Here is a 27,647-nt window from a genome sequence, read left to right as displayed (position 1 = left end):
ACCACCACAGATAGGAATACCGACGTCACCCGTAGAGCTTTGGGCTCGGAGACAGAGTACAGCCGGGGCCAGGCACGTGATGCCTGCTATACATAATGCTACCAGGCAACAGTTACTAGGGTGGCCAAACATTAGCCATGCGCCGTGCGCTGCCCGTACACCCGCGGGTGAGTGTGACCTGTGCCTCGGGGCCTGTATGACGGGAGCTGTGTGCGGAGGAGTAAGGTGTGTACTGCCGCCCCAGGACGGGAGGTGGACTACAAGTGTCAGCAAGTGATGCATACAGCATGCTGAGAAGGCAGCTCCTGCCGTATCTGCCGCACTCCGGGCTAGAGCTGCGCCCCCTGCTGACGAGTGACGCTATTTTGATGCAGTTTAGTTTTGTGTCCCCCAAAAATGACAAACCTGTTACTGATCTTTAAGAAGGGGGCAGAGAATACTAGGGGCGTCCGGACACGGGCAGCAGGGGCGGACACGGCAGGAGGGGCGGACACGGGCAGGAGGGGCGGACACAGACGGCAGGGGCGGACACAGGCAGGAGGGGCGGACACAGACGGCAGGGGCGGACACAGGCAGGAGGGGCGGACACAGGCGGCAGGGGCGGACACAGGCAGGAGGGGCGGACACAGACGGCAGGGGCGGACACAGGCAGGAGGGGCGGACACAGACGGCAGGGGCGGACACAGACGGCAGGGGCGGACACAGACGGCAGGGGCGGACACAGGCAGGAGGGGCGGACACAGGCGGCAGGGGCGGACACAGGCAGGAGGGGCGGACACAGGCAGGAGGGGCGGACACAGAGGGCAGACGGGGCGGACACGGGCAGCAGGGGCGGACACGGGCAGCAGGGGCGGACACGGGCAGCAGGGGCGGACACGGGCAGCAGGGGCGGACACGGGCAGCAGGGGCGGACACGGGCAGCAGGGGCGGACACAGAGAGGAGGGGCGGACACAGGCGGCAGGGGCGGACACAGACGGCAGGGGCGGACACAGGCGGCAGGGGCGGACACAGACGGCAGGGGCGGACACAGACGGCAGGGGCGGACACAGACGGCAGGGGCGGACACAGACGGCAGGGGCGGACACAGACGGCAGGGGCGGACACAGACGGCAGGGGCGGACACAGGCGGCAGGGGCGGACACAGGCGGCAGGGGCGGACACAGGCAGGAGGGGCGGACACAGGCGGCAGGGGCGGACACAGGCAGGAGGGGCGGACACAGGCAGCAGGGGCGGACACAGGCAGCAGGGGCGGACACAGAGGGCAGACGGGGCGGACACGGGCAGCAGGGGCAGACACAGAGAGGAGGGGCAGACACAGGCGGCAGGGGCGGACACAAGAGGCAGGGGCGGACACAGGCGGCAGGGGCGGGCACAGGCAGGAGGGGCGGACACAGGCAGGAGGGGCGGACACAGGCAGGAGGGGCGGACACAGGCGGCAGGGGCGGACACAGGCAGGAGAGGCGGACACAGGCAGGAGAGGCGGACACAGACGGCAGGGGCGGACACGGGCAGGAGGGGCGGACACGGGCAGGAGGGGCGGACACGGGCAGGAGGGGCGGACACGGGCAGGAGGGGCGGACACGGGCAGGAGGGGCGGACACGGGCAGGAGGGGCGGACACGGGCGGCAGGGGCGGACACGGGCGGCAGGGGCGGACACGGGCGGCAGGGGCGGACACGGGCGGCAGGGGCGGACACGGGCGGCAGGGGCGGACACGGGCGGCAGGGGCGGACACAGACGGCAGGGGCGGACACAGGCGGCAGGGGCGGACACAGGCAGCAGGGGCGGACACAGGCAGGAGGGGCGGACACAGGCAGCAGGGGCGGACACAGGCAGGAGGGGCGGACACAGGCAGCAGGGGCGGACACAGGCAGCAGGGGCGGACACAGAGGGCGGACATGGGCAGCAGGGGCGGACACAGAGAGGAGGGGCGGACACAGGCAGGAGGGGCGGACACAGGCGGCAGGGGCGGACACAGGCGGCAGGGGCGGACACAGGCAGGAGAGGCGGACACAGGCAGGAGAGGCGGACACAGGCAGGAGGGGCGGACACAGGCAGGAGGGGCGGACACAGGCAGGAGGGGCGGACACAGGCAGGAGGGGCGGACACAGGCAGGAGGGGCGGACACAGGCAGGAGGGGCGGACACGGACGGCAGGGGGGGAAACGGACGGCAGGGGCGGACACGGGCGGGAGGGGCGGACACGGGCGGGACACAGACGGCAGGGGCGGACACAGACGGCAGACGGGGCGGACACAGACGACAGACGGGGCGGACACGGGCGGGAGGGGCGGACACGGGCGGGAGGGGCGGACACGGGCGGGACACAGACGGCAGGGGCGGACACAGACGACAGACGGGGCGGACACGGGCAGGAGGGGCGGACACGGGCAGGAGGGGCGGACACGGGCAGGAGGGGCGGGCAGGGGCGGACACGGGCGGCAGGGGCGGACACGGACGGCAGGGGCGGGCAGGGGCGGACACGGGCGGCAGGGGCGGACGCGGACAGGCAGGAGGGGCGGACAGGCAGGAGGGGCGGACAGGCAGGAGGGGCGGACACAGGCAGGAGGGGCGGACACGGGCGGCAGGGGCGGACACAGGCAGGAGGGGCGGACACAGACGGCAGGGGCGGACACGGGCAGACGGGGCAGACGGGGCGGACACGGGCAGCAGGGGCGGACACGGGCAGGAGGGGCGGACACGGGCAGCAGGGGCGGACACGGGCAGCAGGGGCGGACACGGGCAGGAAGGGCGGACACAGACGGCAGGGGCGGACACGGGCAGACACAGACGGCAGGGGCGGACACGGGCAGACGGGGCGGACACGGGCAGGAGGGGCGGACACGGGCAGGAGGGGCGGACACGGGCAGCAGGGGCGGACACGGGCAGCAGGGGCGGACACGGGCAGGAAGGGCCCTGTGCAGCCAAATAGCTCCTCTTAAAGGGAATCTGTCACCTATTTGTAGCATTACAGAATGCGGTAGATAATCCCCTGACGGCGGTGCCGGCAGCTGATAGGGCTACAAATAGGTGACAGATTCCCTTTAATGTACACTCACCTGCTGTGGACCTGGCAGTGGCCTTTATACCTCTCAATCCAATGTGAGGCTGCATAGGTTGCGCCTCTGGCATGCCCGCCTCTGCTCCCCAGTGTTCGTGGGGTGGTGGGGCACGGACCCCTGATTTGGTTTCTCTGATGTCTCCAAAGTCCGGCCATGATTCACACGTATGCAGTAATGGGAAGAACGGCACAGGACAAAAATGGCTGAAAGCAAGAGTCTGCGCACTTATTACACACTGGCTATTTATTTCTTCCTTGCTTTTCTTTACACCTTTCATTGGGCGTCTTCTTTTCATTCACTTGCTACTTGTTTTCTGCTCATACTTCTTTTTCATTCCTATTGAGAATCCTATAGAAAAAGGCCTAAAAATCCATCATCCTAAGCATCAGCAGAAAGACCCCCACAGCCCCACAGATTGTGCTGAATATTCCGTCACATCTGCGGACTGAGGGGTCATGAGTGACGCCGTCTGTGTGAACCCCCATTCGAAGCAGATCAGGGACCTTACTGCTTCTGACCTTGAGAAATTGCACATTTTGTTGCAGATTATCAGACTTTCTGGATTATCAGACGCCAGATTAGAGGAGTTCTGCCATATTTATGAATTCGTAATATTAGGACATTTCCATTTCATACCTTTATTACATTGATGCCGTGCATACATTAGATTATTACAGATCCATGATGTCGCTGTTATTTTTCATGCCGTGTATAGATAAGCCAATAACATCGCACAGACGCTGTATTTGTCGCTGTGAGTTTCCATACATCGCGGCAGAAAAGCGCCACAAAACCCATGTGTGAACACACCCTGACAGATGAGGATGACGCTACCTCGCTGCAGTGCTTCTGAGCGCCCCCTAGAGGTGACTGAAGACAGCCAGCATTCCATCAGTTCTATCATCTGTGCAGCTCCCAGATCACGACCCCTAGAAGTCAGAACAGAATGAGGGGATGCGGCATTCCTCCTCCTCTTTGTACCTTTATCATCATTTTGATGTCCAGTATTTAATGCACAGCATATGGCAGACTGTGGGAACGCTCGCTCCCGACACAAGTTCTAATTAGTGATGAATTTTCTTTCAGCACAGTCCTGCGCTTACTATGAAAACTCTATAGATGGCACCACTTGGGTACAACGCACCAGAATGAAGACCCTCACCTCGGAGCCTCTGCCAACCAGCAAAGAAAGTGGCATCTTGTACCACGTCAGCCGGATGCCCGACTTTCCTCAGAATATACAAGGTGAGACTCTGTGACGGAGTTTCAGCTCCACCATACATTACGTACCTCAGAGGTCGTCACTAAGAGATTTCATCGTGTTGGGGTCAGATGGCGGATTTCATGGACTGTAAACAGACCCCATCGCCCGGACTGAGCATGAGTCTCGCAGGCTTATAGACACGTATGTGATGCCAGCGGTCACTCCGGGCATTATGGTCTGAATATGGACCATGAAATACGCCAGCAGCAGATCTGATGACTTAGATGGGGAGGCATAGCCGTGAACCGCCCTGGTTCCTCCCCAGCTCTGCCTATTTTGGTGGGTCAGATCCAAAGTGGCATGAAAAAATGGCAAAAGTCACACATTTCTGCACAACTCCGCACTGGACAAAAAAAGTGCAACTTTTAAAAATCTGCTCCTTTGTGTGCACATTCCCTTAAATGCCGCTGTGATTGGTTCAGACAATTATATTAAAAACTAGCTGAAGAGCCCGGCGCTGCCCAGGCATAGTAACTAACTGTGGTTAGTTATAGCAAATTCTAATTATCCTCCATCCCATAGTCCCGTGCCCATATACCCATCACACATCCTCCATCCCATAGTCCCATGCCCATATACCCATCACATATCCTCTATCCCATAGTCCCATGCCCATATACCCATCATACATATTCACCATCCCATAGTCCCGTGCCCATATACCCATCATACATATCCACGATCCCATAGGCCCGTGCCCATATACCCATTATACATATCCACGATCCCATAGGCCCGTGTCCATATAGCCATCATGCATATCCTCCATCCCATAGTCGAGTGCCCATATACCCATCACACATCCTCCATCCCATAGTCCCATGCCCCTATACCCATCATACATATCCTCCATCCCATAGTCCCATGCCCATATACCCATCACACATCCTCCATCCCATAGTCCCATGCCCATATACCCATCACATATCCTCTATCCCATAGTCCATGCCCATATACCCATCATACATATTCACCATCCCATAGTCCCGTGCCCATATACCCATCATACATATCCACGATCCCATAGGCCCGTGCCCATATACCCATTATACATATCCACGATCCCATAGGCCCGTGCCCATATAGCCATCATGCATATCCTCCATCCCATAGTCGAGTGCCCATATACCCATCACACATCCTCCATCCCATAGTCCCATGCCCCTATACCCATCATACATATTCTCCATCCCATAGTCCCATGCCCATATACCCATCATACATATCCTCCATCCCATAGTCCCATGCCCATATACCCATCACACATCCTCCATCCCATAGTCCCATGCCCATCATACATATTCTCCATCCCATAGTCCCATGCCCATATACATATTCACCATCCCATAGTCCCGTGCCCATATACCCATCATACATATCCACGATCCCATAGGCCCGTGCCCATATACCCGTCATACATATCCTCCATCCCATAGTCGAGTGTCCATATACCCATCATACATCCTCCATCCCATAGTCCCATGCCCATATACCCATCACACATCCTCCATCCCATAGTCCCGTGCCCATATACCCATCATACATCCTCCATCCCATAGTCATATGCCCATATACCCATCGTACATATTCGCCATCCCATAGTCGAGTGCCCATATACCCATCACACATCCTTCATCTCAGTCCCATGTCCATATACCCATCATACATATCCGCCATCCCATAGTCCCGTGCCCATATACCCGTCATACATATCCTCCATCCCATAATCCAGTGCACATATACCCATCACACATCCTCCATCCCATAGTCAACCATTATGACATCATAGTGAGCGGCGGGGCTTGCAACCTATGATGACATCAGCGTCGCCATGGCAACCATTATGACATAATGAGGGGCGGGGCTTGATGCACACACACTTTTTCCCCCATTATGTAGATAGGGGCAAAATTGTTTGGTGAGTTGGAACACGCGGGGTTAAAATTTCGCCTTACAACATAGCCTAGGACACTCTCGGGGTCCAGACGTGTGACTGTGCCAAATTTTGTGGCTGTAGCTGCGACGGTGCGGATGCCAATCTCGGACATACATACATACATACACTTGAGCTTTATATATTAGATGGAGCCGACTGTGCTTAGGGAGATCTGGCATGGAAACCTATAGCTGTAGTGTGTATGCCACAATATAAGGCGCTGGTTGTTCTGTCCTCACTAATGAACCGGGATTCATGTAGCTTATACAGGCAGCTAAACCTCTATACCGGGGTCCAGTAAGGAGACTGTAGGTTGAATCTGTGCTTTATTGAACGTAGGGTATATCGATGTGGTGAAACTACAATTGAAACATATAAATGCAATCAGTATTGGGTTTCTTAGGAATACATAATACACATAACATACATTATCTGAGCTACTAGCTGAGCAGGGGAGAGCTAACTAAGCTGGCTAATATGAGACAGAAATGATATACAGGGAGCATGTTTACATACCACCGATTCTGACGCAAGGGGAGTAGAGGAATGAGATGATCACAGGGAGCAGGCTTGAGAGAAAATGGAAGACTGAAGGGAAAATGGGGCCGAACTAACCATGATGCTTTGCAAACTTACCAGGGTGCTTTGCAAGCTATTCCAAAATGCATTGAGAATGGAGGGAAAGATTATTCAGGAAGTACAATGCATAATAACATGCAGTTATGACTTTGGTCAGTAGATGGATCCAAAACAATGAAAACAGTAAAATCTATGGCTAAAACTGAATACTATGGATACTCACAGCAAATCATTGTATATATTATCAAAATAGTCAAAGGAGACCAGTGTTCGGAGACAGAACACTGGTCTACATACTTAATTCTATGGGGTACGGTATGTGCCGATTGTACCCCACAAACTGTGCTCTCTTCATGGATCTCACGTGTTGTTCCGTCACTGTGACAACTTGATGAAAAGCTGACACTGAGATTACAGAAAAGACGCTGCTTCTTCCCTAAATAGCGCCACTCCATCCACAGGCTTCGTCTGATATTGCCCTAGTTAAGGGAATAAGAGAATTTGGACAAGTCTGGCGCTGTTTCTAGGGGAAAAAATATCAAAAACCCAAACAAACCCTTTAACTTGGGATATTGGGTAAGAAATGAGATGAAGCTAATAAATTGGTGACTGATTGGAACGTGTGTGGGCAGGTAACCAGCAAGGAGCAGATATATAAGGCAGGACACAAGTTGAGGCTATGCCTACGGAGAAGCCTAAGAAACATATGGGGCTATCAAATCGTCACACGTACATCACAGGTGCCCAATATACCAGTGCAAGTAATAAAAGTGCTTCGGTCTCACCCTTTCGGTATATGAAGGGGCCATCCATGGATTCAGGAAACGTGCTAATAATCCCCCTGCCGTGCCCCATGTTAGGTCTCCTGCATACCCAAGCGTGGTCTTGTCCCACTAATTTTCCATCCCAACATATTTCGTCCACCATCAGAAAACGTTAGGTTTTCTCCTACCTTATTTATCTGTTCCTTGGAGGTTACTTATTATCTGTTGATTGGCCCCCTCACCTCTGGTTATAGGGGCCGTGCTCCATGTATCAGAACATGCGTCTTCCATTTACAGGCCGTGGTCGCGCTGGTCTACTAGACGCTGGTGAACAGTACCTAAGAGACAGGATTGAAAAAGGAGATAAACCGGCCCGCTTCCTTCTGGGACAACTTTGCTTTGAGGAGGTAACAAGATCGCCCCATGTTCCTTCTGACTCTCACTGCATTTTCTAACATTCTTGGCTATATAAAATAAAGGCGCAGGATTCCTGCTCCAATTGATGCTGCTCCAGTGGTTCTGGAAGTTTTCTTTTGTCTTCTGTGTGCCTATGTTAGGCCTCCTGGTAAGAAATGGCACCCAGTATGTAAATTTTCACTTCAACTAACTGGGCATATATCACAGAATTTATCTGTGGGTGTTTGTATTTTTCTGTGAGGTTGGTTAATCAAAATATGTCCACCTCATAAAGGAGGAAAAAGCAAACCCTGACAGAGAAGTTCCCAGCAGCAGCCTGGCTCAGTGAGTTCTCCAGACACAAGACTTGTCTCATGTGAACATGCAAAGAACTCAGAATTGAAATTGTTCACCCACAGGGGACTGTCATGTCTGAAGCCTGGCTCAGTGTTTTTCTTGTCCACAATTGCTGCCTCCTTTCCTGTTTTTGGAGCATTAGATCCTAGGAGAGCAGCAGCAATGGAGCGGAGGAGAGCAGCAGCAATGGAGCAGAGGAGAGCAGCAGCAATGGAGCAGAGGAGAGCAGCAGCAATGGAGCAGAGGAGAGCAGCAGCAATGGAGCAGAGGAGAGCAGCAGCAATGGAGCAGAGGAGAGCAGCAGCAATGGAGCAGAGGAGAGCAGCAGCAATGGAGCGGAGGGGAGCAGTAGTAATGGAGCAGAGGAGAGCAGCAGCAATGGAGCGGAGGGGAGCAGTAGTAATGGAGCAGAGGAGAGCAGCAGCAATGGAGCAGAGGAGAGCGGCAGCAATGGAGCAGAGAAGAGCGGCAGCAATGGAGCAGAGGAGAGCGGCAGCAATGGAGCAGAGGAGAGCGGCAGCAATGGAGCAGAGGAGAGCGGCAGCAATGGAGCAGAGGAGAGCGGCAGCAATGGAGCAGAGGAGAGCAGCAGCAATGGAGCAGAGGAGAGCAGCAGCAATGGAGCAGAGGAGAGCAGCAGCAATGGAGCGGAGGGGAGCAGTAGTAATGGAGCAGAGGAGAGCAGCAGCAATGGAGCAGAGGAGAGCAGCAGCAATGGAGCAGAGGAGAGCGGCAGCAATGGAGCAGAGGAGAGCGGCAGCAATGGAGCAGAGGAGAGCGGCAGCAATGGAGCAGAGGAGAGCGGCAGCAATGGAGCAGAGGAGAGCAGCAGCAATGGAGCAGAGGAGAGCACTAGTAATGGAGCACAGGAGGTCAGAAGAAGTGGAGAACAGCAGTGGTGGAGCACAAGATAGCAGCAGCAGTGGAGCACAGGAGAGCAGCAGCGGTGGAACACTGGATCCCAGGAGAGTAGCAACGGTGGGGCACAGGAGAGTAGCAGCAAAGATTGACAGACAAGATCCCAGCAGCAGCCTTGCTCAGCGTTTTCTCCAGACACAAGATTTGTCTCAAATCAATGCACAGGGAACTCAAAATGTATATTGTATGCCCACAGAGAAGGTCATACAGTAATTGCAGCCTGGCTCAGTGTGTTTTCCCTGTCAACAATTGCTGTCTTCCTTCCTGTTATTGGAGCATTAGATGCTAGGAGAGCAGCAGCAGTGGAGCAGAGGACAGCAATATCAGTGGAGTAGAGGAGAGCAGTAGCAATGGAGCAGAGGAGAGCAGTAGCAATGGGGCAGAGGAGAGCAATAGCAATGGAGCGGAGGAGAGCAGTAACACTGGAGCAGAGGAAAGCAGTAGTAATGGAGCAGAGGAGAGCAGCAACAGAGGAGCAGAGGAGGGTAGCAGCAGTGGAACACAGTAGATCAGTAGAGATGGAGCACAGGACAGCAGTAGAGGTGGAGCACAGAAGAGCACCAGCGGTGGAGCACAGAAGAGCAGCGGTGGAGCAATGGGGAACAGCAGCGGTGGAGCAAAGGGGAACAGCAGCGGTGGAGCAATGGGGAACAGCAGCGGTGGAGCAAAGGGGAACAGCAGCGGTGGAGCAAAGGGGAACAGCAGCGGTGGAGCAATGGGGAACAGCAGCGGTGGAGCAATGGGGAACAGCAGCGGTGGAGCACAGGAGAGCAGCAGCAGTAGAACCCTGGAGTACAGGAGGACAGCAGCAATGGAGCACCAGAACACAGGAGAACAGCAGCTGTGGAGCACCAGGGCACAGAAGAGCAGCAGCGGTAGAGTGCTGGAGAATATCAGTGGTGAAGTGCTGGAGCATAGGAGAGTAGCAACGATAGAGCACAGGAGAGCAGCAGCTATGGAGCACAGAAGAGCAGCATCAGTGGAGCACCAGGGCACAGGAGAGCATCAGTGGTAGAGCACAGTAGAGCAGCAGTGATAGAGTGCTGGAGAACAGCAGTGGTGAAGCGCTGGAGAGCAGCAGTGGAGTATCGGAGAGCAGCAATGATAGAGTGCAGGAGAGCATCAGTGGTGGAGTGCAGGAGATCATCAGTGGTGGAGTGCTTGCGTGCAGGAGAGCAGCAACGGTGATGAGGTGGAGAATAGGGAAAAAACAACACAGTGGATTGCCTATAACACAGTTGGGTCTGGCACTCGAGTGCTGCTGCTGTCCTGTGCTCCAGCACTTCCATCAGCGGAAAGGAACACAGACTGCGGATGAGAATACTGGGAGCCAGGCTGCAGCTGTGACCTTCTCTATGGGGTGTACTATTTAAATTCATGTTAAATGATATCCTGGAGCATCTTTTCGTTAACTCCACATTTTGTTCCTCTGTTTCTCCTCCTGGTATCATCTTATTAATTTGTTCATACATTTCTCTTTTGTGCTTTCCTGTACACACTGACATAACCACAGATCTCAGAAAAGATGCTCCAGGTTTTTCATAGGGTATTTACTGAAATGAATGTGGTAAAGTAACTGTGGCTGATTCATCAAGTAATTCTGCCAGTTTTCTGGCGTCTTAACTGATTTAAATGTCACAAACTTTTGCATCAGTTGCTGTTTCTAGGCCGGTCCTAGCCAACCACGCCAACTCTTAGAAAAGTGGGTGGAACTCAACCAGGGGTTTGTGTGGCCGAATGTGTCTGAAAAATCCATCATTCAATTCATTCAATCAAGTTATTCCACAAAAATGACTTAAATGGTGACAAACGCCTGACGTACGTTTCTGACGGGGACGTGCAACAGCTGAAAGATGCTCCAAATTCATTATGATGTAGGAGTCTAGTAATGAATTTGGGGCAGTGGACCACAGTGCACACTTTATCAAGACTTTCGTACAAAACACAGGTTTTGATATGTTGGGGTTTTTGTTTTTTTTCACCTTTTAAGCTTTTAATCCACATTTTGCTGAGGGTTTGTTGGGCCGTTGTAATATCTTCCATATTGTTCTGTGTTTTGGTTTCCTCTTTTGTTTCTGAAAACTGCCGGTAGAAGCGGTGCTGGTGCTTTCTATGAATAGTTGTTTCTGTCTTACATTAGGCCTAACCCTTGTATCTAGCATAGCAGGGATGCAATGACTCGGCCGCTCGTTGTTTATTTTCCAGGGATGGTATGAACATGCATTACTGCACTTTGAAAAAGTCAAAGACGAGGATTATCAGGCTTTATACCAAGCTGGAGTGATGTATTACGACGGTCTGGGAACCACAGAAGATGAAGTACGTGTTGTCTCCTATGTATTTTATTTATCAGTATAAATGATTGCAGTTTGGTATTTGCACATAACGCTGGCAGGTTGGCAGACTGATTGGTGCAGAAAAGCCAAGGGCCGCATTGAGCGGAGCTGCCAAAGCTCTGGTGATATCCACACCTTCTCAGACTTCCATCTGACCTGAATGTATATTTCGTTATTGACTACTTTGATAACTTTAGACTGTGTAGTCCAAGGGTGAGTGATTGATTTTTCCAGGAAGCCACATAAGAAACTCTGACCGTTGTGGACGGCAAAATTAATTCTGCTCAATATTAATTTTAATTTACAATTATTATTAATATAAAATAATATCACTTAATATTGAGCAAAATTAAATATGCCGACACCCCTTCAATATACGGCATTATCCCATACATAGCCTCCGATATACAATGGAGTATAATGGTTAAAAAACTAATTTTATTAAAGGGTATGGTAGCCAATAAGTTTACAGATTACAAACAAGACAAACAGACGTATTTGACAAACAGGAGTCTTCTATAGCTTGTAATTTCCCGACAACATGAGGGGAGTAAAACTACAACCCCTGGCAAAAATGATGGAATCACCGGCCTTGGAGGATGTTCATTCAGTTGTTTAGTTTTGTACAAAAAAAGCAGATCACAGACATGGCACGAAACTAAAGTCATTTCAAGTGGCAAAGTTCTGGCTTTAAGAAACACAAAGAAATCAAGAACAAAAAATGTGGTAGTCAGTAATGGTTACTTTTTTAAACCAAGCATAGGAGAAAAATTATGGAATCACTCAGTTCTGAGGGAAAAAAATATGGAATCATGAAAAACAAACCAACAATAAAAACACTCCGACATCACTAGTATTTTGTTGCACCACCTCTGGCTTTTCTAACAGCTTGCAGTCTCTGAGGCATGGACTTAATGAATGTCAGTACTCTTCATCAATCTGGCTCCAACTTTCTCTGATTGCTGTTCCCAGATTAGCTTTGCAGGTTGGAGTCTTGTCATGGACCATTTTCTTCAACTTCCACCAAAGATTTTCAATTGGATTGAGATCCGGACTATTTGCAGGCCATGACATTGACCTTATGTGTCTTTTTTCAAGGAATGTTTTCACAGTTTTTGCTCTATGGCAGGATGCATTATCATCTTGAAAAATGATTTCATCATCCCCATTCTTTCAATTGATGGGATAAGAAAAGCATCCAAAATATCAACATAAACTTGTGTATTTTTTGAAGATGTAATGACAGCCATCTCCCCAGTGCCGTTACCTGACATGCAGCCCCATATCATCAATGACTGTGGAAATTTGCATGTTCTCTTCAGGCAGTCATCTTTATAAATCTCATTGGAACAGCACCAAACAAAAGTTCCAGCATCATCACCTTGCCCAATGCAGATTCGCGATTCATCATTGAATATGACTTTCATCCAGTCATCCACAGTTCAAGGTTGCTTTTCCTTAGCTCATTGTAACCTTGTTTTTTTTCTGTTTAGGTGTTAATGATGGCTTTCGTTTAGATTTTCTGTGTGTAAATCCCATTTCTTAAGGCGGTTTCTTACAGTTCGGTCACTGACGTTGACTCCAGTTTCCTCCCATTCGTTCCTCATTTGTTTTGTTGTGCATTTCCTGTTTTGGAGACATATTGTTTTAAGTTTCTGGTCTTGACGCTTTGATGTCTTCTTTGTTCTACCAGTATGTTTGCCTTTAACAACCTTCCCATGTTGTTTGTATTTGGTCCAGATTTTAGACACAGCTGACTGTGAACAACCAACATCTTTTGCAACATTGCGTGCTGATTTACCTTCTTTTAAGAGTTTGATAATCCTCTCCTTTGTTTCAATTGACATCTCTCGTGTTGGAGCCATGATTCATGTCAGTCCACTTGGTGCAACAGCTCTCCAAGGTGTGCTCACTCCTTTTTAGATGCAGACTAACGAGCAGAACTAATTTGATGCAGGTGTTAGTTTTGTGAATGAAAATTTACATTTTTTGTTCTTGATTTCTTTTAGTGTTTCTTAAAGCCAGAAAGTTGCCATTTGAATTGACTTTAGTTTTGTGCCATGTCTGTGATCTGCTTTTTTTTACTACAAAATTAAACTGAATGAACATCCTCCAAGGCCAGTGATTCCGTAATTTTTGCCAGGGGTTGTATTAACCAGGAAAAGATCTGATGAGCTAACCAGTGGGATATCACATTATAAGTGTTCACAACAATCCACAAACATCTATGGTACAATGTCTCCCATGGTCAGAAAAAACATGCTAATGGTAGCACTACATCTTACCCTGTTACGGAAGAGGACTCAAGTGGTCAAAAGAAACGGATCAATACAATTATATTCATCCATTTTTTTGACCACTTTGTCTCAGGAAAGGGTTCAGGTACCACCGAAGTGTGTTCAGGGGGTTCAGGTTCCGCTGGAACGTCTACAGTATGACGTACACACTACATGAAACTAAAGGAACAATACTGGATAAGGGAATAACTATAATAGCCTGAGGACATCCAGCTGCACACACCAACTACCACTGCATAACTATAGGGGTTGCTCAGGCACCTCCCTGTTGGGGAGGGTGTTTTTTTTTTTTATACAAGATGCTTGCCAGCCATTAGCTGGGGGCATCTTTGCAGGCGTGCACACTGCCCCTTTTAAGTGCGCGAGCACAGGAGAAATAGTGGAAAGGGCGTGTGAACATTGCCAGGGTCATGTGCCTTTAACAGTCGCGGGTGGAGTGGAGCTCCAGTTAAATCCTGCTGTTAATCTCTGATAAAACACAGTTAATTTATGTTTTAAGGAGGGAGGGGCAATAACTTTTTCACACAGGGCCCTGTAGGTTTGGATTTCTTTTTCCCTCAATATTAAAAACCTTAATGTAAAAACTGCATTATGTGTGTACTTGTGTTATCTTTGTCTAATATTTAAATTTGTTTGGTGATCTGAAACATTTGTGTGTGACAAACATGCAAAAGAATAGGAACTCAGGAAGGGACAAACACTTTTTCACACAACTGTAGCAGTGCTGAAGCATGATATATAGCACAGGCGATCAGACGATCGCAGCTACAGGTCTCCTAAGGGGACTACTAAATAATGTAAATAGTGAAAAGTTTTTAAAATTATGAAAAAAATGGAATAAAAAACCCCTAAGTTTAAATCATCCCCTTTTGTCACATTGAGAATAAAACAATGAAAAAAAACACACATTTGGTATTGCTGCGTTCAGAAATGTCCAATCTATCAAGATATAAAAAGAATTAAACTGATTGGCAAACAGCGTAATGAGAAAAAAAAAAAATGAAACTTGAGAATTTCATGTTTTGGTCATCTCAACATTGCATTAACATGAAATGATCAAAACATTATATCTCAAAACGTACCATTAAAAATGTAAAAAAAAACAAGGCCTTACCCAGCTCCAAATCCTGAAAATTGGAAATTCCCGGAAAATGGTGACAAATGAAAACCTTTTTTTTTTCATACAAATTTTTGAATTTTTTTTACTACTTAAATAAAAAATGAACTATGCTGTATATGTTTGGTATCTGCATAAGTTATGGCTACAATCTGGTTGCTTAAATACGCTCTAAGTTTGCAATGTCCAAAAGTGAGCAAGTTTTAGGAAATCAACCTCATTGCATGTGTGATGTACTAATGGTATAGGGCGGATTAGCTGCCATCGGGTTAATGTAGGGTTACTCATTGCAGATGCAGGGGCTGATGCACTGGTCCTCATCCCCCCCCCAGGGGTCCTAGTCTCCCCCCCGGGGTCATGTCCTCGGCCGGCTCCCATGACTTCAGCGTGTGACTCGCACATCTTGGGTTATTTTCGGAGCTCTGACTGTTTTATCAGCCTTGTATATAAATCTCGCTGCTTTGTGCTGTGACACATTACTCGGGTTTTCTGCTTCTAGATCATCTTCAGATCCCGGAATGTATTTTACCATTTCCCTCGGTTCCTTGGTTTATATAGTGACTATTTAACACAAGAGACGAATACAAAAATTCTATCTGAAGGATGAAAAATACTCTAATAAAATATTTATCATATTTCTGCATAAAGCCATCAATGATCCTGGTATATACGTAGGTTCACATGGATTTGTGCATCTTATTGCCTCGTTCAGATTTATCAATACTACATAATTCTTAGGTCTAAGGTGTCTCCGTGTGGAGAGAGACATGTCAGCTCTGGCTTGTCAAGGTAAGGAGGCTTATTCACCATGCAGTGCTCCTCTGGGAAAATAATATGCAAATTGCCTCTCCAGAGAGAAAGAGGACTTGAACTGTATAGCGCCACCTGTTGGTAGTAGCGATCCTACAAGTCACAATCAACCCTTTAACGAGTCTTGTAATATGACTTAGGGTATCGTTACACTTGGCAATGCACCAGCGATCCCGACAATGATATGTCCCGGTCAGGATCGCTGGTGCATCGCTAAGTGGTCGCTAGTGAGCTGCCACACAGGCAGATCTCACCAGCGACATCGCAGCGGTCGGTGGTCGCTACTTACCTGTCAGACGCGGCGATCCTGACGTCCTCCCGCCCGCGTCCACGCGTCGCTCGTCGGCGCCACAGGAAGCCCAGCAGGAAGCAGCCGACGAGAAATGGCCCAGGCCGTTCTCGAGCGATGAGACTCGTTAAAGGGTTGATTGTGACTTGTAGGATCACTACTACCAACAGGTGGCGCTATAGAGTTCAAGTCCTCTTCCTTCTGAAGAGGCAATTTGCATACGTAATTCTTAGACATTGCAAATGTCTCCTACAGTCTTCAGTTTGCCACATTCCTCACCTTGGCTCATGCTGTTTGATAAATCAGACTAAAGCCCCCGCCACACATAGCGATCTCTCTAGTGAGATCGCTGCTGAGTCACAAGTTTTGTGACGCAACAGCGATCTCACCAGCGAGATCGCTGTGTGTGACACTTAACAGCGACCGGCCCCCCTGCCGGGTATCGCTGATTGCTGTGGAAACCTCTGGACATTTTTGGGGTCACAAAAATGCATCGCTGCGTGTGACAGGCGGGAGACCAGCGAGCAGGAGCTGGTAACTAGTGTAAACGCAGGGTTTCTAAGGGGCACGCAGCGCCTTGAAACCCAATGTGTACGTTAGTTACCAGCACCCTGCATCAGCGCACTGGTAACTAAAGTACACAGCGATGCCGCACGCTGGTGCTGATCGCTGGTGAAGCTGTCTGTTTGGCAGCTCACCAGCGATCATGTAGCGACTCACCAGCGATCCTGACATGTTGATATCGTTGTCGGGATCGCTGGTGAGTCGCTATGTGACGGGGCCCTAACTTTAAGATAGTTTAGGCCGCCCATTATTTGGCACAGTTTGTGTCAAAAAATGTGCATCACAATTTTGGTGCATTGTGTCCCATCCATGCCCCTTTTCTGATAAACCCTACCACCCATGTCTGCAAAAAAAATCCCCAGTTGATCAAGTTGTAAAAAGTGTCTAAAACACATCATAAATATGGTGAAAGTCATGAAGTCACAAGTTGTGGTTTTTTTTTCGCCACAAATTTCTGGTGCATTGATATGCCTGCTGCCCCCTACACTCCAAGTCTAGCACTGGCTCCATCTTAATGTTGGAGTCATTGAGTAGTGAAGCAGTTTTTCAAATATTTGCTACAAATGCCGCCTTGCGGGAAGAAATCTGCATGTAAACCTTCATCATCAATCCTTGTCGCAGTCACCTTTATTAAAATGTGAATTTACGTTGCAAATACAGTAAAACCCTTTGAACCCAGTATTAAAGTAACTTGTAGGTACCGGATTACCAAATATTCTCCCAGAAGAAAAGTCCAAATGAATAGTTAAAGCACCACTCCAGCGTCTTTTTTATTTTACTTCTGGAGTGGTGCCACTAATGTACGTTTCCCGACCCTAGTCTTATAATTCTCAGTGTAAGTCTATGAGCCAGAACAAGGTCAGAACTAGTCTCTCGTAGGCTTACACATACAGCTGGTGACCATTACTGCAGAGTCAGAAGTTGCGGTCACAAGATGGTGGCGCAGGATCTGAGTGGCGCCGGATAGAACTGAAGATGGCGGCTGGTAAGTATAAGACTAGGTGCTGGGAACTTAGATTAGTTGCGCCATTTTTTTGGCTAAAATGTCATTCTATTATTCGGTAACCACAAGCAAATGGCACTGATCGATCTCCCCTTTCCTCCCATAAATTTTACTTTAGTGTCATCAGGACGTCCCTGATTTATGCAGGTTTTATGTCTGCATACAAGATGCAATCAGAGACAAAGTAGTGAATAGTTTGATGGCTGGGCGATGATTGGGAATGTTCGGGCGTGGATCGCCCCATAGATGAGGCCCATGAGCCTTATGCGCCAGGGTACTGGTATCAGCCAGCATCTCGCTTCTCTTCCAGAGGAGAGGAGTGGAGCACATGAGGAGGATTCTCAGCTCCAGCAGCCACCGAGGAGCGAAACACCTGAAATACGCAGCTGCGTACAATCTAGGGCGAGCGTGTTATGAAGGCTGCGGGATGCGGCACTCTGACCAAGAAGCAGAGAGGTAATTCTCTTTCTTGAGGCCATCGCTGAACAGCCAGTCTCCATATTTCACCTTTATGTTTCCCTTCTCTGTAGGTGGTGGCTTATAGCGGCAGATAATGGAAACCCCAAAGCCAGTGTGAAAGCCCAGACCGTCCTCGGACTGTTCTATTCCCGACCTCCCCACAAGGACCTGCAAAAGGTTATTCATATTATTCCATCCATGTATCCAAAGAATTGTCCGGGCCTGTGTGAAGTGAGCAGTGCTGCGCCTGTGCAGCGCTTACATGGCACTACTGCTTTACAGTAATGGCATATTGCTAGGATGTACCGTAACTGATCAGTGGGGGTCTCATCTCTTGACCCTTCCCACTAGTTGACTGCAGAGTTAGTAAATCCCACCGCCTCTTTAGTTTTTCTTTTGCTTAAAGGGAATCCGTCATGTTGCACATGCCCTCCGATCTGTGGACAGCATGGTACAGAAGGATTGGATTCACTCTCATCCCTGGTGTTTGTAATCAGGAGTCCAGTGGGCGGTCCTACTCCGTGATTGACAGCTATCTCTGCATACAGTCATACAGGGGAGACTGTCAATCACTGAGTAGGACCGCCCACTGGACTCATACAAACACCAGTGATTCCAATGAAATGGAAGTGTTACTGAAATTTTTCTAACAGAAATATACATCAATCTGATCAGCTCCTCCTGCTTAATAACATCCTGCCTACAGATCACACACCATTTTACACATAACAGCTTTCCTTAACAACACTCCTCCAAAAAGCTCAGCAACTGCAACCCCTAAAGGGAAAGTTCTCTGCACAACATCCAGTCAAGAGCAGCACTGAAAAAAAAGGGCCTGAGCTCTTCATTTTAAAGGGACTCTGTCATCACAGAATGACGATTCAAACGAAGCCCAGGCGCTCATTGCACCCTTTCTTGGAGCGGCCTGTCAGTGCACATTCACACCTGCTTGGTTTCCATCTTTCCCTGGCTTTATGAAGCCAGATCTGTCAAAGAGGGAAATGGAGAATGAGGGAAAACAAGCAGGGGGGGGGGGTGTATTTAAATGATTGACCCCAGAGAAGTGCCGAGTGCCAGGACTTGGTTTGAACAGTCATTCTGTGCTGACAGAGTCCCTTTAAGGACCGTGTGTATCCCTACCGAGCAGCGACACCTTGCAAACATAGCACAACACGTAAGGAGTATATGGGTCACTGATAATGACGGTGACAGACACAGCGCACCACAGGCCCCAGCGCAGCGGACACATTTGCAGATGAATGCGGAGTTCAGACAGATCCTAGGCTCTCTCCGTACATTAGAATATAAGATGGAAGTTACTGCTCAGTCTTTCCTTAGTAGTATTAGATACAATGTTTAGCATTTTCCAGGCTTTCTTCTGGCATTCAGAAGCCTGTGGTAATGGCAGTGTGGAGTCGCAGGGAGCGCTCGGTGTGATGTATCTGCACGGCCTGGGGATCCGGAGGAATCTGCAGTCTGCACTGGAGTGTCTGAAGGAAGCGGCAGAACGTGGAGATGTGTATGCACGAGGCCATCTGGTCCGCCACTACTACGACAGGAAGCTGTACACAATGGCAGCGCAGCAGGCCCAGAAGTAAGAGCTCACGCCAGACTCGCCACACATCGCACGTCACCACCACAGCCTTGTGTACAGGCGCTCTCATTCACTTAGAAGTTTTCTTGCAGTTACTGTTAGGTCCATATATATTTGGACAGAGACAACATTTTTCTAATTTTGGTTCTAGACATTACCACAATGAATTTTAAACAAAACAATTCAGATGCAGTTGAAGTTCAGACTTTCAGCTTTCATTTGAGGGTATCCACATTAAAATTGGATGAAGGGTTTAGGAGTTTCAGCTCCTTAACATGTGCCACCCTGTTTTTAAAGGGACCAAAAGTAATTGGACAGATTAAATATTTGTAAATAAAATGTTCATTTCTAGTACTTGGTTGAAAACCCTTTGTTGGCAATGACTGCCTGAAGTCTTGAACTCATGGACATCACCAGATGCTGTGTTTCCTCCTTTTTGATGCTCTGCCAGGCCTTCACTGCGGTGGTTTTCAGTTGCTGTTTTGTTTGTGGGCCTTTCTGTCTGAAGTTTAGTCTTTAACAAGTGAAATGCATGCTCAATTGGGTTGAGATCAGGTGGCTGACTTGGCCATTCAAGAATATTCCACTTCTATGCTATAAAAAACTCCTGGGTTGCTTTGGCTTTATGTTTTGGGTCATTGTCCATCTGTAGTATGAAACGACGACCAATCAGTTTGGCTGCATTTGGCTGGATCTGAGCAGACAGTATGGCTCTGAATACCTCAGAATTCATTCGCCTGCTTCTGTCCTGTATCACATCTTCAATAAACACTAGTGACCCAGTGTCACTGGCAGCCATGCATGCCCAAGCCATCAAACTGTCTCCGCCGTGTTTTACAGATGATGTGGTATGCTTTGGATCATGAGCTGTACCACGCCTTCGCCATACTTTTCTCTTTCCATCATTCTGGTAGAGGTTGATCTTGGTTTCATCTGTCCAAAGAATGTTCTTCCAGAACTGTGCTGGCTTTTTTAGATGTTTTTTAGCAAAGTCCAGTCTAGCCTTTTGATTCTTGATGCTTATGAGTGGCTTGCACCGTGCAGTGAACCCTCTGTATTTACTTTCATGCAGTCTTCTCTTTATGGTAGATTTGGATATTGATACGCCTACCTCCTGGAGAGTGTTGTTCACTTGGTTGGCTGTTGTGAAGGGGTTTCTCTTCACCATGGAGATTATTCTGCGATCATCCACCACTGTTGTCTTCCGTGGGCGCCCAGGTCTTTTTGCATTGATGAGTTCACCAGTGCTTTCTTTCTTTCTCAGGATGTACCAAACTGTAGATTTTGCCACTCCTAATGTTGTAGCAATTTCTCGGATGTTTTTTTTCTGTTTTTTCAGCTTAAGGATGGCTTGTTTCACCTCCATGGAGAGCTCCTTTGACCGCATGTTTCCTTCACAGCAAAACCTTCCAAATGCAAGCCCCACACTTCAAATCAACTCCAGGCCTTTTATCTGCTTAATTTAGAATGACATAACGAAGGGATTGCCCACACCTGTCCATGAAATAGTCAATGGAGTCAATTGTCCAATTACTTTTGGTCCCTTTAAAAACTGGGTGGCACATGTTAAGAAGCTGAAACTCCTTAACCCTTCATCCAATTTTAATGTGGATACCCACAAATGAAAGTTGAAAGTCTGAACTTCAACTGCATCGGAATTATTTTGCTTAAAATTCATTGTGGATAGAGAAATAAATAACAAAGCTTCTCCTATACTTTGCAATGTTAAACACAGACTATACATAGGTGCCAACCGTGTGCTGTACATGTTTTTCACAGACCCACAGACTTGTATTGGCCTTTGCCAGCTGTGCTGTGTAGTGTAGCAGGGTTAGTGCAGTGTGACAGACAGGCATTGACCCAGGAAAGTTCAAAACGAAGTCTTTTAATGTACAAGAAAAACTTACCCTGGAACTCAAAAAGGAATCCTCCAGATCGCGGCCGGGAAAACAAGATAGTCCGTAACCGGGACCGGTTACCATAGGCGACTGCACCGCTGTGTACGCTGAGGGTGCCAGGCCTTTTGGCTCTGCTTGGTTCTGTGTTGCTTCACACAGGTTGGGCTCACAGTATACCCACAGTCCATGGGTTCAGTTGTTGGGGGCAGTTGGTAGCACCAACGCTTAATAGCTGCAGCACGAGTGGATCTTGGGGCAGATTTAGGGGACACGGGTTTGTTATCACTCTCCCTTGGGGATACCCCTCATTACGGGCTCGGTCCGGATTGGCCCCAGTTGTGGGTCGTGGACTTTTTCCAGGCTCCTGGGCTAGCGGGGCCTTACATGACTGTCAAAGTAGAGTAGTGTCCCGTATAAAGTCCTGAGTGGCAGTATACCGCTCAACCAGTCCAACTACTTGGTCCAAAGTGCCCGGGTCCCCTTGCCCCACCCAATGCTGTATGGCTGCTGGTAGAGCCCGCTCTACCATCTGGAAAGGAGTTAAGGTCTCAGGCTGGAGCCATTTTTTTTTTTTACCATATGCAGCAAGTCATATGCCTGAGACCTGGTGGGACTAGACTCCACAAAAGACCACTGTAACACCTGTTGTGCACGTACAGTACATATGTGTTAACCCCCAGTCCGGCAAGGATCTCACCTCTCAGCTTCTCATAGTCCAGGGCATCCTCATGACTGAGGTCCAAGTAGGCCTTCTGGGCATCTCCCGTCAGGAAGGGGGCCACCACTTCAGCCCGCTGTGACCTTGGCAAGCTCTCCCACTCTGCTGTGTGCTCTAACACGGTGAGGGAGGCATCCATATCGTCCTCAGGACTCATCTTCCTCAGCGCTGTCCGGACTTTGTAACGGGCTTCTGAACGGATCGGGGTCGCTGGTGAGGGCGCCTTTGCAGAGCTGCAGTCAGCTCATTCGTTTTCTGCTGTTGCTGATACAGCAGCTGTTGGCGATTGTGCTGCTGCAATTGGAGCTGTTCCTGCTGCCGTTGCTGCTGCTGCTCTTGTTGCTGCTGAAACTGCAGCTGCTGAAGCTGCGCTTGTTGTTGCTGCTGAAACTGCAGCTGCTGCTATTGCCACTGGAACTGCAGCTGCTGCATGAGGGCCAACTGCTTGAGTATTTCCTACATTTTGTCAGCAGACTTGAGCTGTAGCATTGCAGGCTTAATTACTGACATGCAGCACGCTTTGGGGTATGCCTCAGTTCACACTGCAAAGCATTCTACAACCATATGTAGTGCAGCAGGGTTGATGCAGTGTGACAGACAGGCAGTGACCCAGTAAAGGTCAAAACAAAGTCTTTTAATGTCCAAGAAAAACTTACACTGAAACTCAAAAAAGAATTCTCTGGATCGCAGCTGGGAAGACAAGATAGTCCGGGACCGGTTGCCTTAGGAAACTGCACCGCCGTATACACTGAAGGTGCCAGGCCTTTTGGCTCTGTGTTGCTTCACACAGGTTGGGCTCTGCATGCCTGCAAAACCAAACTGACACACTCAACCCTCTGCTGCAGGGTTGTTTTTTTTTTGTTTTTTTTTTACAAGGAACCTCTGGCCATAGGCCACATAGAAAACCCAGCTGGGAACAAAACGAACTTCCCCACTACCATCCTGTAGTCAGTTTCAAAAATAAAAGCCCCATGGCAGATATAACTAAATCTGTCTTGGACAAATAGCTAGCCCAGTACCTACACTTACTTTTATTTTGCATTGCATTTACAGCTATACCTGTGACTCCAATGCACTCCCACGGCCTCAACACGCTTCTGTGTGCATCCTGGGGGGGGCACGTAGCGACCCTCGCATATAACACCGGTCACTGCCTCTCAGCTGCTGGGAAAAAAAAGGGCCGCATAGTTTCCCATGTTTATAATAAAATATTTCCATAAGAAAAAAAAAAAGGTGCCATTCAGATGTTCCCTGTGGGATTTTTTTTTTGTTTACACCCCCACCCATTACTGAATGTATCAGTCTCATCCGATAATTTTTTTTTTCTTCCAAAAGGTTAGTCTGAGAAAAAAAAAATCGTTCATCTTAGCAGCCCTATTAAATACCAAGGGTCAGTGTGCCGCATGCCAACCGATCAGACACCGCACGCATCCGATTTATATGCCCGTCTGCAGGAGCCCGAAACCAGACAGCACTCACACCAAATGTCACACACTAGGGCTGCTCAGATGGCAGGTTCTTCATACTGACCGACTGTCTGTAAAGAGCAAAAAATCACAGCCTGCACTCGTGTCTCTGTATTTAAGATGAGACTCGCTTATTGACGTCTATAGGGCCGTAAAAAGAAAAAAAAAAATCAAATCCATAAGGCATCCGCTGTACGGACACCGTGCAATTCTTAACATTGTAAATGGTGTTTGTGAGAATTTTATTAACTACTGAAAAATAGAAACAAGATGGCACATGGAAGACAGTACAGATGAATTTTTTTTTATTTTATAAAAGTAGTGTGAACTTGGCCATACTGATGACTGATGCCACCTAGTGGAGAGATGCCGTCACATTCTGTAGAAAAAAAAGCCTTTTAAAACCAGTGTAGCAATGTAATGTGAGCTAACTACTGGTTCCGTGGAGCAGGAGAGCAATGTTGGTCATCATCCGTCTTAGAACTACACCCTGTGTCACTGCGGGCACAATGATCCAATAAACAGAAACCACAACTAAAAGCACACATCCATATGTAAACTCACAGAATAAATTCCACTGCTTGGATATATGCAGACACATAGTTACGAATTTGTTCTCAGCACTTATTGGCAGGTTTCATACAATTTACTAATATGTAAAAAATTTCTTAGTATAGGACTCCAAAAATCAAAAGGTCCAATTTAAAAAAAAATATATTACAGCCAAATATTCTTCCATTTTTTTTTTTTTAACAAAAGTTTATATTATCGAGCCTTGATACTTATCAGTTTTTACAACCTCTATTCTATAGACTGCTCAGCAGACATGACATACAATGAGAATATATAGCGCTTGTGTTAATACGCATTTAGTAAACTTTCACCTTTATAGAATTTATTCACTTTTTATAGAATTCTACAGTATGACGACATTGACTTATTAGCAAATTCAGAAGGTTGTCTTCCTCAGTACACGGCCAAAGGAATTGCTATGGGCAACTTCTACCTCGCTAGATGTCTCCATCTAGGTTTGGGCATAAAACAAGACACAACTGCGGCAAAACAGCACTACAGAAAGGTGAGCAAATATTGAGGTTTTCAATAGGTTTCATACCAAATATACAAACATGTATAACTGGAATCATTGTGTATACCAACAAGATACATGGTGTGCAGTTTGCATGTGAAGTCCCAAAAGGCTGTGTTCACACAGGTTTTTTTTTTTTTTTTTTTTTTTTACCACTTCAAAACCACTTGGAAACTTAGACTGCGTTCACACGTCGCTTTTTTTGGCGTTTTCGCGACTGTTTTTACCGCGAAAACGCAAAAAAACAGCATCCCATGCAATCCTATGGGATTCCGCAATGCTGTGCTAATGCTGCGGATTTTCCTGCGGCGGAATCGCATCGCAGAGAAATACGCAGCATGCTCATTTTGCGGAATCGCGGCGATCCCGCACCCATAGGAATGCATTGTTCTGCTTTCTTTCTACATGTGGCTGTGCACACCATGCGAAAAGTAAGCAGAACATTTGCAGATTGCACCCACGGTCCGGAGGAGAGGAGACTGTCCTCCGGGCTTTGGGTACCATATCCCTGTAAAAAAATAGAATAAAAAATAAAAATTGGTGTTATATGCACCTTCCGGCGTCCCGCACAGCCTTCCCGGGCCTCAGCGATGCTTTCGTTGCCAGTAATGCCTTGCGAGACCTTTGATGACGTCGCGGTCTCGCGATAATGTAGCGGTCCCTATTCCTCGCGAGACCGCTACATTATTGCGAGACCGCGACGTCATCAAAGGTCTCACAAGGCATTACTGGGAACGGAAGCATCGCTGAGGCCCGGGAAGGCTGCGCGGGACGCCGGAAGGTGAATATAACACCATTTTTTATTATTATTTTTAACATTCTATCTTTTACTATTGATGCCGCATAGGCAGCCTCAATAGTAAAAAGTTGGTCACACTCGTCAAACACTATGTTTGACGAGTGTGACCAACCTGTCAATCAGTTCTCCAAGTGATGCTACAGATGGCTTGGAAAACGCAGGCATTCTGCAAGCTAATTACGCTTGCAAATCGCTAGTTTTTCCGCGGGAAAATCGCGAGAATTTAAAATGCGATTTTCCCGCGGAATGGAATTCCGGAATTCTCACAGTAACTTCCGCGAGAGTTCCGCTACGTGTGCACATAGCCTTACTATGATTAAAGAAACACAGATTGATCAGGTTTTTTTTTTTGCAAGGAGATTTTGATGGAAATCCGATGCTCCAAACCAGGCAGTGTCAAAAATAAATTGTTCCAAAAATAACATTTTAAAAGCCTGTGCTGAAACCAGTTTCCGGATGTCAATTTGACATGAAAAACTTGGCAGATTTGTCAGCCTCAAAAAACTGTCTGACCACAGCCTAAAAGTAGGAAGTCTTTGTTTCTTGTGGCTGGAGAACACACCAAATTAACTTTTTTTTTTTTTGATAACTCTTTTGTAAGTTCAGACGTTCAGCTTATGGACGGATTTAGACAGCAGGATTATATGGTCTGTATATGGACAACAATGCATGGACTGAGCATGGGTCACATAACCCGACCTTACAGCCTCATGGGTACGAGACTGAGTTCAGGTTGGGACACTTAGCCCTTGCATTGCAGCATGTATACATACCGTGAAACATGGCTGAACAAGGCCTAAGGATTCAAATATCAAAAGATTTTTCCCCCATTTGAGCATCAGTAAGGGAACGCTCATATGACCAAATACATCGGATGAGTGCAGTCTGATAAATCAGATTGCACTCGGCCCAGCATTATACTATGGGGCAGTGCACATCTCCTATTATTTTCTCATACCGATTGAGCATGCGAGAACAATTGTAGCCACGCTGTGATTGCCTCCAAGAATCGGATTGTACACACCCGTACAAGTCTATGGGTACGTGTGAAACATAGGATTCCCGTGGACTCCAGCAATGGAGGAGATGGAGAAATAACTTTCTCCATCTCCTCCACATCTGTGTTGCGATTCTCTCACGCCAAAGGTTCGGGGCACAGAGCACTGACACTCGGATCACTCTCACAGCAGAGTAGGAGCCGCATGTCATTAGTATATCGCATCCGATGCTCTCTTGCGTCAGATTTTATACCCTAGTGTGACCCCGGCCTAAGGAACTTGCAAATCAATGCACAAAACAACTATGTTCCATGTCTAAGGAATGGTCTCAGGGTAGTGAGGTTGGTGAACAAGACTAAAACAGAACAGAAGCAAAGAACATCAAAAATCTACAGAGAGAAACTGTGGGGATACGCCGAAATAATCGTTTTCAAAATTGGTCAGACATGCCTGAAGTTTGTCAGGGGGGCGGGGCAGGGCAGGGCGCCTGTGTCATCTGGACAATGGAAAACACTTATTTAGGAATATGGAACTGTATGTAGATAGCGGAGACAGCGAGCTCATACTCAAGAGCTATATTCAGCGGTAACCTCATGACCCGTGCAGTCTTCGTCTTCAGCTATATAACATGTAATTCATAAGAAATTCCATTTTTCAGGCTTTTTGCATGGATTCAGATGTGACGAGTGATCTCCAGTGTGATGTAATACACGGAAAGGTGTAGCAGACGGTCGCTTCACACCATCACTCCCCCACGGTACTTACAGCGTCCTGCACCCCAAATCTGACTGCTCCGTCTCCACTAGCTTGTGCCCAGCTACAATGATTTGTAACTGTGACATCTGAATAATATTAAAAGCACCTGATGAAAACATTTTTCCACCTTCCTCGTCTCTGTTACAAAGTTTGCTTTCTTTTTCTACAGTACATTGCAGTC

At 48.2% G+C, this 27,647-nt stretch overlaps 1 protein-coding gene across 4 annotated transcripts; it reads left to right on the top strand.

Annotated features, from left to right (window-relative positions):
• LRP2BP (LRP2 binding protein) lies at nt 1-27,586 on the top strand. 4 transcript variants are annotated; one of them, XM_073578608.1, is made up of 9 exons: nt 1-167; nt 4,153-4,306; nt 7,902-8,011; nt 11,481-11,594; nt 18,002-18,147; nt 18,222-18,327; nt 19,521-19,744; nt 24,739-24,904; nt 27,369-27,586. In XM_073578608.1, exons 1-9 carry the CDS (start codon nt 138-140, stop codon nt 27,432-27,434), a joined length of 1,116 nt encoding a protein of 371 aa, XP_073434709.1. In that variant the 5' UTR covers nt 1-137; the 3' UTR covers nt 27,435-27,586. The 4 variants fall into 4 exon arrangements, with proteins under 4 accessions (XP_073434709.1, XP_073434699.1, XP_073434718.1 ...); XM_073578598.1 differs by having other exon boundaries at nt 4,148-4,306; XM_073578617.1 differs by having other exon boundaries at nt 18-225.
• Nucleotides 27,587-27,647: the final 61 nt, after the last annotated feature.

The sequence above is a fragment of the Dendrobates tinctorius genome, unplaced genomic scaffold, assembly GCF_039654945.1.
Source record: "Dendrobates tinctorius isolate UK_male_01 unplaced genomic scaffold, ASM3965494v1 ptg000008l, whole genome shotgun sequence".
Lineage (NCBI taxonomy): Eukaryota > Metazoa > Chordata > Amphibia > Anura > Dendrobatidae > Dendrobates > Dendrobates tinctorius.
This window is presented reverse-complemented; position numbering and strand designations above follow the sequence as displayed.

What these genes read in the sequence shown, in the direction of transcription:
- LRP2BP (XM_073578598.1), top strand. Translation starts at nt 80, where the DNA reads ATGCCTGCTATACATAATGCTACCAGGCAACAGTTACTAGGGTGGCCA. An exon ending in GACAACTTTGCTTTGAGGAG is followed by an intron (nt 8,012 to 11,480) that starts GTAACAAGATCG and finishes TTTATTTTCCAG; the next exon opens with GGATGGTATGAACATGCATT. An exon ending in CAAAACAGCACTACAGAAAG is followed by an intron (nt 24,905 to 27,368) that starts GTGAGCAAATAT and finishes TCCATTTTTCAG; the next exon opens with GCTTTTTGCATGGATTCAGA.